This window comes from Somniosus microcephalus, chromosome 11, assembly GCF_052327205.1.
Source record: "Somniosus microcephalus isolate GS21.2 chromosome 11, FLI_Smic_1.0, whole genome shotgun sequence".
In the NCBI taxonomy this organism is placed as follows: domain Eukaryota; kingdom Metazoa; phylum Chordata; class Chondrichthyes; order Squaliformes; family Somniosidae; genus Somniosus; species Somniosus microcephalus.
Window position 1 is genome coordinate 187,219,574 of NC_140997.1, and position 12,749 is coordinate 187,232,322.

The following is a 12,749-nucleotide window of genomic DNA, read 5'->3' on the forward strand; positions in this document are numbered from 1 at the left end:
GTGGCCCAGACCATTGAACACATCACATCAACCTGCCCACTACGATCTGTTGGGGGAGGCACCTCATTTCTCCACTCCGCATCTCAGGAGGCTATTGAATGGAGAACCAAACTCGACATCCCATTATAAGCTTTTTCCATCATACAAAAGCAGTAGTATTGTAAAGAATAGTATTTTGGAATATTCTGGATATTTTTAAGAAATGTTTTTGGAGCCAAGCATCAGCCAGGCTGCTCCTGCACTTATTCCCATTGGATTGGTCTCTCAATTGATGAAGAAACCCAGCTTTCCTAGGCTGTTCCTAAGTTGTTGAATTGCATTCTTGGTAGCATTATCACAGCCTGAAGGAAGCACTCATTTAATGAAGTGGATCTGAACGTGCTGTAGTTTGAGGAAACCTGCCACTACTGATAAGCACTTTTGGGTGTTGACATCGAGCCAAATTGGGAAAAAATATTCTCGTGCATTGACCGTCAAAAGTCTTTGAAGGTTATGTATTAAATGTATAAGGTCTTTAGTCACATTGCCTGAATAATGAGAGAAAATTTCTCCTTGTGGATAATTTGTTCAAGACCTTTAGTTTTAGTATGTGTCAGAAAGTTTCCACCAGCTTGGGACCCACAGTTATGAATAATAGAACCCTCAATTTTCCTTCCAATCAGCTTTAGACACAAGGGACTTCTTTGCCTTAAGGCCAACATCTTTTTGGTTAGAACGCATTGACTGCCCTAAGTAACTTATAGCTCTGAACAATGGAGGAGTTCCACAAAAATAAAGGGAACAACTGTTAAACAGTGAGTGTAAACAGCAAGATTGAAGAATTTTTCATGATGTTGAACAGCACTGGAATTACTGCAACACAGGAAAAGAACTGAAGTGCAAATTTAGAATGACCTTTATATGTAGCAAGACTGGAGAAGTTGAGGACCCATGATTTCCCTATATAGATTCTGACAGGACTGGACAGACTAGATGCAGGAAGGATGTTCCCGAAGGTCAGGGAGTCCAGAACCAGGGGTCACAGTCTAAGAATAAGGGGTAGGCCATTTAGGACAGAAATGAGGAGAAATTTCTTCATCCAGAGAGTGGTGAACCTGTGGAATTCTCTACCACAGAAGGCAGTAGAGGCCAATACATTAAATATATTCAAGAAGGAGTTGGATATATTTCTTAAGGCTAAAGGGATCAAAGGGTATGGGGAGAAAGCAGGGACCGGGTACTGAATTTGGATGATCAGCTATGATCGCATTGAATGGCGGAGCAGGCTCGAGGGGCCGAATGGCCTACTCCTGCTCCTATCTTCTATGTTTCTATAGATGGCAAGCTATTAGCCATATTGAAAACTAACGAATGAGAAAAAAAAAACTAGATTAAAATGTTCAAGAGACTTTACTTAGAGACAGATGGATCTAAATTGGGCTGTGTAGCGTCCGTTTTTTAGACTCTATGCAGCCACCTAACGCTTGAAAATGAGGTCCAAGATGTGAGCGTACACTTCCGATGGGAACTGCGCAGGATGCCATCTTGGTAAAGGGGTTTCCTTTCCATGCACGCGCTTAATGACCACCGGCAACATATAGAGCAGGCAAATCATGACAGTAATCAGTGTGCAATGTTAATTTGATGCCAGCGCTGCCACTTTCAAACTGCACACTCCAGCCAATACCCTGTCTTAACCTCACACAGCTGAACACGACGTTAAACGGTATGAAGGACCCCCCACCAGCGCTATTTAAAGGGATCATGAACTACTTACAGGTTAGATGCTGGATTATTTCTTCTGGCTGCTGGTGCAATTGTACATGTCATTGGAGCTTCTTATACTTGGCTAAAGTTTGAATAGTCTACAGGGAATGGTCTGGCTGGTGCTGAAGTACTTTTTTGGTCATTTAAAATCTTGTGCTGAAACAAGTTGCTTCCAGACAGGGGTTCCTCTGGAAATTGAACATGACTGGGAAAATGAAGAGAGACCACGCAAGAGCAGGACAAGGTGTTGGAAGAGGGCGGAGGAAGGTGGGGGGAAGGGCTCTCAGCTGGAGGCCATATTCGCCGTGGGTCTTCAGGGAACAATTCTCTTACCTCAACTTCAGCGAGGACCAATCCATGAGACGTCTTCACTTCATAAAAGAGGTTGTGACTGCAATCTGCCAATAGCAACAGCAACAACTGCAACCTCAAAGCAGGGCAAGGACCGCATTGCCTGTGGCTGTCAAGGTGGCCATGGCTCTTAACTTTTATCCATCTGGCTCCTTCCAGGCTGCTGCTAGAGATATAAGCAACATCTCGCAGTTTGCAGTGCACTGCTGCATAAGGGAGGTCACTGAGTCTCTCTATACACAGAGAAACAGTTTGGTCTCATTCCCTCTTGCCAGAGATGAGCAGGCAGAGCAAGCCTGATTTTTGCACGATTGCAGGCTTCCTTATGTTGCAGGGTGCCATTGACTGCACGCACATTGCCTTGTGTGCGCCTCAAGTGAACTCGGCCATTTCCATGAACTGAAAGGGATTTCACTCTCTCAATGTGCAGTGCAGCATGCCCATTATCCTGCCAGCAGTCATAATTCCTTCATTCTGTGGCAGTCTTCTGTGCCACCTGTATTTGACTCACCACGGCAAGTCAAAGGCTGGCTACTGGGCGACAAGGGTTATCCACTAATGACATGGCACATGACTCCGGTCCGGAACCTATGCACACGTGCCCAGCAGGCCTACACTGAGAGCCATGCTGCCACAAGGATCATTAGAGCACACCATCAGCATCCTAAAGCAACACTTCCGCTGCCTAGACCTCTCTGGTGGAGCTCTGCAGTACTCAGCTGAGTAGGTATCATGATTTGTAGTAGTATGCTGTATGTTGCGCAACCTCGCCATTAGGAGGGAACAGCCCTTGCCATCACCCTATCGGGCAAGAAGCTGAGAAGCAGGCGCAAGAAGAGGAGGAGGAGGAATTGGAGGAGGAGCAAGTGCAACAGGAAGTGAAGAAACAGGAACAGAAAGGGAGGTTATATGTAGTCGACAGCCCCATTCTGCCCAGGCTTGACTGGATCAAATTATCCATGAGCAATGCCAGTAACCTGAACCGCACCTCCCCATTCAGCAACAGTCCCACACTCCTTACCTTTCCTCTATCACTGACCATCACATTATCCTTTCACCGACAACACAAAAATAAAAACCACCAGAAAATGCACATTCCAATCCAATTTGATAAATTCACTCATTACATAATGCATACAAAGTTAAGCTAATCACCCTTGTGCATTACATTAGTGCCCATCTTAGGTGTGTCTTTGCCTATCCTAGTGCTCCTACGAAGTGCTTCCCCAGTGTCTGCAGCGTGGGTGCTGTCTGCATCGCAATGTATGGGCGCGGGTTAATCTGTGATCCCCAGGCCCGTTTTCAGGAGTTATCCAATTTAACACCCAGGTTCTATAAAGTTGTTATGCAAAGAATTAAAGGATCCTGAAATCCCTTGGAACCAGCGGAGCACTTTTGCTGTAAATTGGCTGGGAGCACACCAAGAGTTTCTTCAGTCCAAGCCTCCCTTCCGGCTAGCAACCTGGATGCCAGATTGAGCTACCTCCCCTCTCCAAAGGCCACATTCTTAGCAGATTACTTCTGCTGAGCTCACATGAATAGGGTCACCCAAACAATAATAGGTGTGGATGATTGGTGGGAGCTCCGAGATAGGAAAGCGATCTGGGACAATAGGAGGGTCATTAGGAATCCAGCTTCAATGGGATTGACTAGAGTGACTTGATTCCACAACTCTTTGGTCCAGATATTTACGGGGAGGATGAATGTCGCCCGACAAGGCTGTAGATACAGAGGTCCAGACGAACTTAACAGCTGTACCTAATTATAATTATTTTCATCCGTTTGGCCAAATTGACTGGGTGGCTACTAGTCGGGAAAACCACCAGCAGGAGGCCACAACTGGGGACCCCTGTGGATGGTCCCCGGCAACTGGAAGATGAACAAGGTGCAGATTGGAGATTGGGGTGAGATGGGGGTGCGATCAGCTGTAATCGTGGCGGGGAGCAGGCTGCAGATCGGGGCTTGGGGCCGGGACAGTGAGAGGGGGGAGGTCGGCGATCACGACAGGAGTGAGAGAGAGGCAGATGATCAGCAGAAGGGAGGCCGAAGGCTTCCTTGAAGGGCCGGGGGGAGGAAACACTCCTGCTGCTCCTGGCCCACAAGGAGTGCTGTAAAGGCTTCTGGAGTCAGCAGCTCCCGCCTCCATTTCATTAGGTTTTCCGAGGCCTGGCAAACCAGGCCGGCAAGTGTTAAATTTAAATCAGGCTCACTGTGGGAGCCTGATATAAATATGTTAATGAAGTGTCCCATCTTGGAGAGGGGGGACACTCACACGCTATGCTACCCACCGCCGAAAAAATGGCAGCAGGTGTGTCCGCGTTGGGGGTGGGGGTTAATAATGAGCCCTTGGTTTTTCCCAGTTGGGATTTAACCTTTTGTGAACTCACTTTAACTTAAATGCAGTCAATTCAGTATAAACTTATTCCCAAATCCTTTCCGTTGAAATGTAGTCAAAATATCCTGAAATGTGACCCGGATATTGACATTCTTTTTTGGAAGAGCATGAAAAATAAATGACATTCCAATTTATTCCTCCTTATCCCATTATGTCAGTTTTTAATTTTAACCCTGCTGGTGATGTAGATAAGATAGCTTGCCCTGTATTAATGGGTCTCTGATATTTCAAAACACATTAAGGATTAAGCTGCTGTAAAAAGGATTATCTACAATACATCCAGATCTAGTTTTCTGCCACTTGACTGACTGAAAAACACGAGTCCTAAAATTCTGCTAGATTGGTAGGGAACAAACCTGGTGGATCTTTCCGGGAGGTAGCTGGCAGTATTTCAGGAGGAGAGAGGATCTGCCTGTTTTATGCCCCATTTAAGTTCTGCCCCAAATTTGGCCAGAGGTGAGGGAGGCTAGATGTGCTCACTCAAGCAAGAGTGCAATCATGCAAATAATGGGTTTAGGCTAGGATGCCATCATCTGTCCTACATTCTGTAATTATTGCCCAAGGAACCACTCATCTGACTATAAAAGTGGTAACTTAGAACAGCGACTGATGAAGGCTGATGGTGGAATCTTAAAGATGGATTGCTGTGTTTCAATGTGCTGTTAGATGGGTCTTTTGTCAAAAAGATTTTGCTCTTTATTTTTGAGGTTCTTAGCTTCACTGAGAAGTCTCATTTGAAACTGTTTCCTGTTTGGGGAATTTTCCTAAAATGAAGGAGAAGGCTACAGTATGGGTCCTAAGTGAGATTCCCAGCTTTATGATATATATGTTGGAGGAGGAACAACAGGCTTATACAGCAGCACTGCAGGAGATCCAGACCAAACACAGATACCTAGCCCTCAGGGTGTTCACACTCAGAAGATCTTCCTTGAATATTTCACTGCAGTAAAGCATAAAGAGGCTGTAGTTCAGCCCAAAAGACCCAGAAGAGCTTTGCTGCATCCTACAGGGAGATCTTCAAACTTCATCAAGAACCAGGACAGCACTTTCAAAAATGAACACTTAAAATAAACTTTAAACACATCTGCACCTGCTCCTCCCTACATAAGCACCGGCATAGACCAGTTGGGCCAAATGGCCTGTTTCTGTGCTGTAAATTCTATGTAATACTTCCTTAGTACGTGTGTACATATATTAAAATAAACTTTATTTTAACTAATAAAGCTTATTAAAGCACTTCTGTTACTTATTTCATTTAATCCTACTGGATGGGACAAAGGTGCGCGCCCCAATTTGTACAGTGTGCCTGGGAGGACTGGACAATTTGTTGGGTGGGAACATGGAGGTTGTTAAGAGGCTGCAGCTATAAGATTTGACGCTGGACTGCACTTCAAGTAGAACCAGCAACTAAGTCTTTTCACAGCTATTTTAACTGTGTGTCTGTCCCATTATCACTGGGCAGGGTGAGTTAAAATGCCCCATAAATGTTATTGTTTCATTTGGCATGTTTCATATATAGTTGCAGCATCTTTTCTGGGATTATTCAAAAGTTGCTGCTTTTTTAAAGTACTGTTTAATGCTTTAGAGGCACCAGTAAAAAACGTGACAGGTTTCTTTGGCAATGATGTCATCCTTAGTATGTTAAATTCCAGACAACAATGAGATAAAATAGAAATAATTGCAAGGAAATTTTGATATGCATACAAAAGTTTGTATCTGAGCTTTTAGAAAACTTAAAACCAGCTGTGAAGTAACAGCAACTTGAATTTCTATCGTGCCTTTAACATAGGAAAACAGCCCAAGGTCCATCAGGAGAAAAATGGACAACAAGGCAAAGAAGGAATGTCGTAAGAATGGATGACCAAAAGCTTGGTTTTAAGGAGAATCTTAAAGGGGGAGAGGCGGGTGGAGAGGTTTAGGGAGGGAATTTCAGAGCATGGGGCTTAGACGGCCAAAGGCGTGGCCACTAATGGTAGGGCAGGTTGGGGAGTGGGAATGCACAACCCTTGGGGCACTCATTAAATAGGCAGGGTGAGTTTGGTGCTGTAAAGCACTTCTGAAATGTTTACCATCAGTGGGAAACAGGGAAATACAGTTGTGGTGTAGCCTTTGAACAGGGGAGCATCACTGTCTGAGCAGCAGCAAGAAGAATGTACTGGATTAAAGGAACAATAATGGTGTTCCCAAAGACATGTTGAAAGTTAGATCTCTCCACAAACACAGCAGCACTTGGGTTAACAAACCTGAGGGGGGGGGGAGAGATAGGGGGGAAATTAATTGATACTCTTTTAAATAGGGTTGAATTCTCTTTTTAAAAGAAAGAACTTTCATTTATATCACGCCATTCATGGCCTCAGGATGTCCCAAGGGACTTCACAGCCAATGAAGTACTTTTTAAAGTGTAGTCATTGTTGTAACGTATGGAAACGTGGCAGCTAATTTGTGCACAGCAAGGTCCCACAAACAGAAATGAGAAAAATGACCAGATAATCTGTTTTAGTGATGTTGGTTGAGGGCAAATGTTGGCCAGCACTCTTTAAATGAAATTTATATCCACCTGAGAGGGCAGACAGGGCCTTCATTTAAAATTTCATCCGAAAGACGGCACCTCTGACAACGCTGCACTCCACTGAAGTGCCAGCCTAAATTATGTGCTCAAGTCCCTGGAGTAGGGCTTGAACCCACAACTTCTGACTCAGAGACAAAAGTGCTACCACTAAACCAAGGCAGATACTAAAAAATACTCTTAGCAATATGAAGTATTCCATTCGTGAAATATACAATTACTATTGTACCTCAAACATTAAATGACTAAACCCAACATATTTACAGTATTGCTGGAAACACTCAGCTGGAGTCCCCGACTCGAAATGTTGGCTCTGTTTCTCTCTCCTCGATGCTGCCTGACCTGCTGAGTGTTTCCAACATTTTCTGTTGTTATTTCAGATTTCCAGCATCCGCAGTATTTTGCTATTATATTTACAGTATTAATTTCTTTAGAAACTCATGATATTGGGACATTAATTTCCAGAAGGTACCTGCACAGAAATCAACTCATTGCTGAGAGCATATACACAATTCAAAACTGTATTATCAAAATGGCACTTAAAAACATGTTCCATTTTTGTGTTCTTACAGAATATTTTTACTGATGAAATCTGAAAACCTAGTTTCTTTTTTTCTGATGGATTGGTCTCAATCACGAACTTTAGCCTTTGCTGATTTTAGCCTTTGTTTTTTCAGCAGCTGACAGTACTTTAGTCAATGCTTCCAGATCGCTGCATAGCTGAGTATTTTGCTCTAATGCTGTGAACTGCCATTTGACAAACTTCCATTTAGCATCTCTCCATTCCGCTTGAGGCTCAGCAAGCCATCATCCCGCAGCTTTGCATTTTCTCGGACCTCTTCAAGTGTATATTCCTGAAGAACCTTTCCATTTTCAAAAACAGTAACCAGGAGGTCCTAGAAACAAGTAAAAAAAGTTATGTTAAATATTTATAAGACTGCAATAATATTTTCCCCACAATTTAAAACAGATGCCCTAATTCGAAGGCAAATTATCGTAAATTCAACTTGTATTATTATGCCCATTCTATCCTTAGATGCCAGTTTTAGATTAATTTACAAAATTTAGTCAAGCAATAATCTCAGAATCATTCCATTAATATAGAAGCTGAAATCTCTTTAACTATAATATGTAGTTTATATGCTATTCAAGCATATTACAGAAATGCTTAGAGTGAGTGAACACTTTCTTGCAGATTTCAAATGTGCCAAAGCCAGGAAGTGGATACTGCAACCTCCAAACAATACTAGTGCTACAACAATCTGCTTAGATTGACTGTAGTTACAACTGAATATGCTGAGAAAGGAAGAGAGATTAAAGGGATGAATGTATTTCTCTTACAAGAGGTGAGGTCATCAGGGTTTAGTTAGCTCAGGGTCAGACACAGTGCATAACTTGAACGAAGTAAGAATTCTGTATTCTTTAGCTTTTTTTCTCTCCATTTGTTGGCTTCCTGACATGCTGTTTCTGCATACTAAACTGGCTTCTACAACCATAGCATTTGTTTTCTTTTGGGTAGCTGACACTTGCTTTTAAAACTTAGGGCAGAGGTCTCCCGTGGGTGTATCCATGGTTGCATGGAGTTCCCCACACAGAAAAGTTTGAAAATCACTCCCACATGAGTTTAACTTTGTATATATATTGTGTTGTATCTGACCCCGAATACTGACCCTTTTTGTTTTCCTGAATGCTTGATCACATTTGCAGATTTGAACTATCCAGGCGGATAGTCAGATTCATCTAAAATTTGCTGCCAAATTTCACTGTCAATGAGTTACAGCTGTTAATCTCAGTTATAGGCACATAAACCTTTCCCTTTCTTCTCACTCTGCTTATCCTTCCCCTTCCCAATGAGTAAAGACTCCCTTTAAAAAGAAAGGATACAAGAATGAAAGTCATTAGTTGTCCATACCTCCTCCGGATTCCCCTTCCCTTCTTCTACTGTTTCAATGATTCCATCCGGATTTCTCCTCAGAGTTAGCTGGCCCTTCTTTGAAACTTTGATAGGATCGGTTATTGGCTGTTTATAGACATCCAGCTAATGAAACACACACATGTAGTTAAATGCTGAATCAAGGTCACGTGTTGCTGACTGTCACTTTTGTAAAGCAATTACTTGACCGGTGAATAAGCAAAACATTAAAAACTGCCTCCCTCCACTGTTCTTTAAAAACAGAAAAGTTCACAAACAGCAAACACGGTTCATGGAAATAACAGCACTTCCTAAATGATTGATTACATCTGCAGACGTAGTAGGGTTGATTTTCTGACCAGTGACATCTCCCACCGGCAGAATTCAGGCGAGTAGGGAAAGAAAAATTGGGCTGCTGGTGCTTATGCCCAGTCCCTGTTGAAAATGTGCTCTGCGGCAGTTGTACTCTGGCTGTACCCCTTGTGAATTTCACTTCTTTTCATTTTGAGCAAGAGCCTAACGCAGCACACATCTGCACAAGGAGGTTAGTGGGGGGCGGGGGTTCTGCTGTTTGGACAGACCTTCTGTCCACTGGTACTTCCACTCATGAAAATCAGATGTTAAAAGGGGAAGTGGAAGTCCCATTTTGAATTATGTTCAAACACGCCAAGCTGGACAACAATATTTTCTAATGAAAAGATGTGCATGCTAATTCAAAATGCAAGCAGCCTTACCTAAAAATATCCTGTGAAGTCTATTGATGTAGAAGGCTTTGAAATCATTCAAGATTCAGTCAAGGGCCTAGAAATTCAGTATCGCCACGTTTGGGGCGCTACAGCCGGGCGTTCGCTAAATTTAGCGGCCGGCGCAACTTAGCGCCACCTTCGCCGAAATTGAGTTGCATCGCCCCAAGAGGTTGCTGCTGTGCTAAAGCAGGCGGTGCATGACTATCATAAGGCACTAAGCCGGCGAGCCAAGGCGCTACCACCAAGGGCGGGCGCAGCGCAGGTGCGGCGAGTTATTGATTGAAGGCAGACACGCTGGTGCCAGTCAGCTCTTAAAGGGGGAGGGTCGATTTGGATTGCACCCACGCCCTGCACACTGCAGCCCTGAATCTAAACAGAGCTGCTTCAAGAACGCTACGCCCACGACTATGGAGAAGGCCAGGGAGCGAGCGCAGCGCTTTAGCGAGGGTGCCCTGAAGCTTCTGGTTGGCGCAGTGGAGCGCCGGCGACCTGTCCTCTTCCCTGACAGTGGCAGGAGGCCGCTGCCCAGCGAGTACAGAAAAGCCTGGAGGGAGGTGGTGAACAGAGTGACCTCCAACAGCTTGGTCCCCAGGACACCCACGCAGTGCAGAAAAAAGTTCAACGACCTCACTCGGGTTGTCAGGGTGAGTACCCTTTCCAGTATCCTCTTCATCCCTGCATGGGTATCTCACTTTACGGCCAAAGGGTCCTGAAAGCCCCAATGCCCAGCCCTCATCCAACAGCTATGGGACTCTCATGAAAATCACATGCACATTCACCACTTTACACACTGTCAGGGCTATTCGACCATGGGAGACAGTGCAGGCAAGATGAGGGCTTGACACTGTCAGGGCTATTCGACCATGGGAGACAGTGCAGGCAAGATGAGGGCTTGACACAGTCAGGGCTATTCGACCATGGGAGACAGTGCAGGCAAGATGAGGGCTTGACACTGTCAGGCCTATTCGACCATGGGAGACAGTGCAGGCAAGATGAGGGCTTGACACTGTCAGGGCTATTCGACCATGGGAGACAGTGCAGGCAAGATGAGGGCTCGACACTGTCAGGGCTATTCGACCATGGGAAACAGCGCAGGCAAGATGAGGGCTCGACACTGTCAGGGCTATTCGACCATGGGAGACAGCGCAGGCAAGATGAGGGCTCGACACTGTCAAGGCTATTCGACCATGGGAGACAGCGCAGGCAAGATGAGGGCTCGACACTGTCAGGGCTATTCGACCATGGAAGACAGTGCAGGCAAGATGAGGGCTCGACACTGTCAGGGCTATTCGACCATGGGAGACAGTGCAGGCAAGATGAGGGCTTGACACTGTCAGGGCTATTCCACCATGGGAGACAGTGCAGGCAAGATCAGGGCTTGACACTGTCAGGGCTATTCCACCATGGGAGACAGTGCAGGCAAGATCAGGGCTTGACACTGTACTCAGAGGCCGTCCTTTCTCTTGCAGGGCAAGCTGGCCCATAATCGGAGGCAGCAGCGACAGACCGGGGGAGGCCGTCCTGACCTTAAAGACCTGAGTGACCTGGAGCAGCGAGTGGAGCAGATAATGGGAGGCCGGCTGATTGGCCCCGTCGTCACTGGAAATGCTGACCCCGTTCTGGACAGCAATGGTAAGGTCATCACCTTTTTGACCTCTTTCCACTTGTGCCTCACACCAGCATCCTTTGCCACTCTTGAACCAATGCAGTGCATTGCAGCACTCAAGCCTCCCTCGCTGCCGCCCTGTCCTCACTCTAAAGCAACTGCTGTGCCTCCCTGCTTTCAGATGATGAATCGCCAGGTGAGGAGGCGGGCCCTCAAGCTGGCACTGTGACTGATTCAGAATTCGAGGAGGAGGAAGAGGAAGCCGGCCCATCAGTGCCACCCTCAGCCGAGGCAGCCCATGGCCATGATGGGGACACGTCTTCCCTGGAGGGGAGCAGGGGGGAAGAGTCTGATGACGGTGAAGCTCCGGGGCCCAGCGTGCTGCAGCAACGCAGGAGGGGTGGGGAAGCTCGGCGGCCTTCTCCCCGGAGGGTGAGTGCGGCCTCCAGTCCTGCTACGGTGAGCGCAGAGGAGGTGCGGCTCCTTGGTGAAATGGGCGCCCAGGCTGAGCGCAGGCACATTGAGCTCATGGCTGCAGTGGCAAGGATGCCTGACTCCATAGAGTCACTGGCAAGGAGTATTCAGGAATTCGGGGCAGCACAGGCCAAGAGTCTGCAGGACTTCGGGGCAGCACAGGCCAGGAGTCTGCAGGAATTCGGGGCAGCACAGGTGGCTTCCAGCCAAGTGCTTAGTCATGCCATGCAATCACTGGCTGGTCTGATGCAGACACAGATCAGGGCCACACGGGCACTAACTGCTGCCACCCTCGCTGGATCAGCTAGGAATCACTGGGGCCCTCGCCGCGCCACAGCAGCCCAGCAGTCTGTGCTTCAGCAGATTGCTGCGCATGCTTCAGTGCTGGCCCGTGCGAGTGCCAATGTATCGGCCGACCAGGGAGTGCCTGTGCTCTGTCAGGTTGGCAGCATTCCTGCTGCCAACACTGTTACTCCTCCACTGCAGCTGCCACCACCCATAGGACAGACTGCTGCCGCCCAAGCAGAGTTGGAGCAGTCAGCAGCCGGGCCCTCCAGGCCCAGAGCTGGTCCAGGCTGTCCCCCAAGGGCATCTGCCGACTCACCATCTGACCCTCAGCAGCCTTCCCCCAGCCTTGCTGCAGCCACTGGGGTCCCATTGAAGAGGAGCTGCAGGGCGGGAAGGGGCAAATCGCGCAAGCGAGGCGGATCACCCTCGCAGGCGAAAAAGTAGAAGGTGTGGCAAAATGTTTTTTTTTATATGAAGGCCGAGAATGTTGTGTTTGTTTTTTATATGAAGGCCGAGAATGTTGTGTTTGTTTTTTATATGAAGGCCGAGAATGTTGTGTTTGTTTTTTATATGAAGGTCGAGGATCATGGTCATTTTTGTTTAACTGTTTTTTTCATTTTCTCCAGGTTGTGAGAGCCAGTTATGTGTCTGACTGTTTTTTGGGG

General features: G+C 46.4%; 1 protein-coding gene across 3 annotated transcripts in view; it reads right to left on the reverse strand.

The window, feature by feature from the left end:
- Nucleotides 1–5,751: 5,751 nt before the first annotated feature.
- nampt2 (nicotinamide phosphoribosyltransferase 2) overlaps nt 5,752–12,749 on the reverse strand; it is a 120,325-nt gene continuing 113,327 nt past the window's right edge. For all 3 annotated transcript variants that reach the window (XM_086001511.1, XM_086001509.1, XM_086001510.1), the window contains exons 10-11: nt 8,971–9,096; nt 5,752–7,954 (exon numbers count right to left, since the gene is read on the reverse strand). In XM_086001511.1, the coding sequence (XP_085857637.1) occupies nt 7,793–7,954; nt 8,971–9,096 (288 nt within the window). In that variant the 3' untranslated portion in view covers nt 5,752–7,792. The remainder of the gene's footprint in view (nt 7,955–8,970; nt 9,097–12,749) is intronic.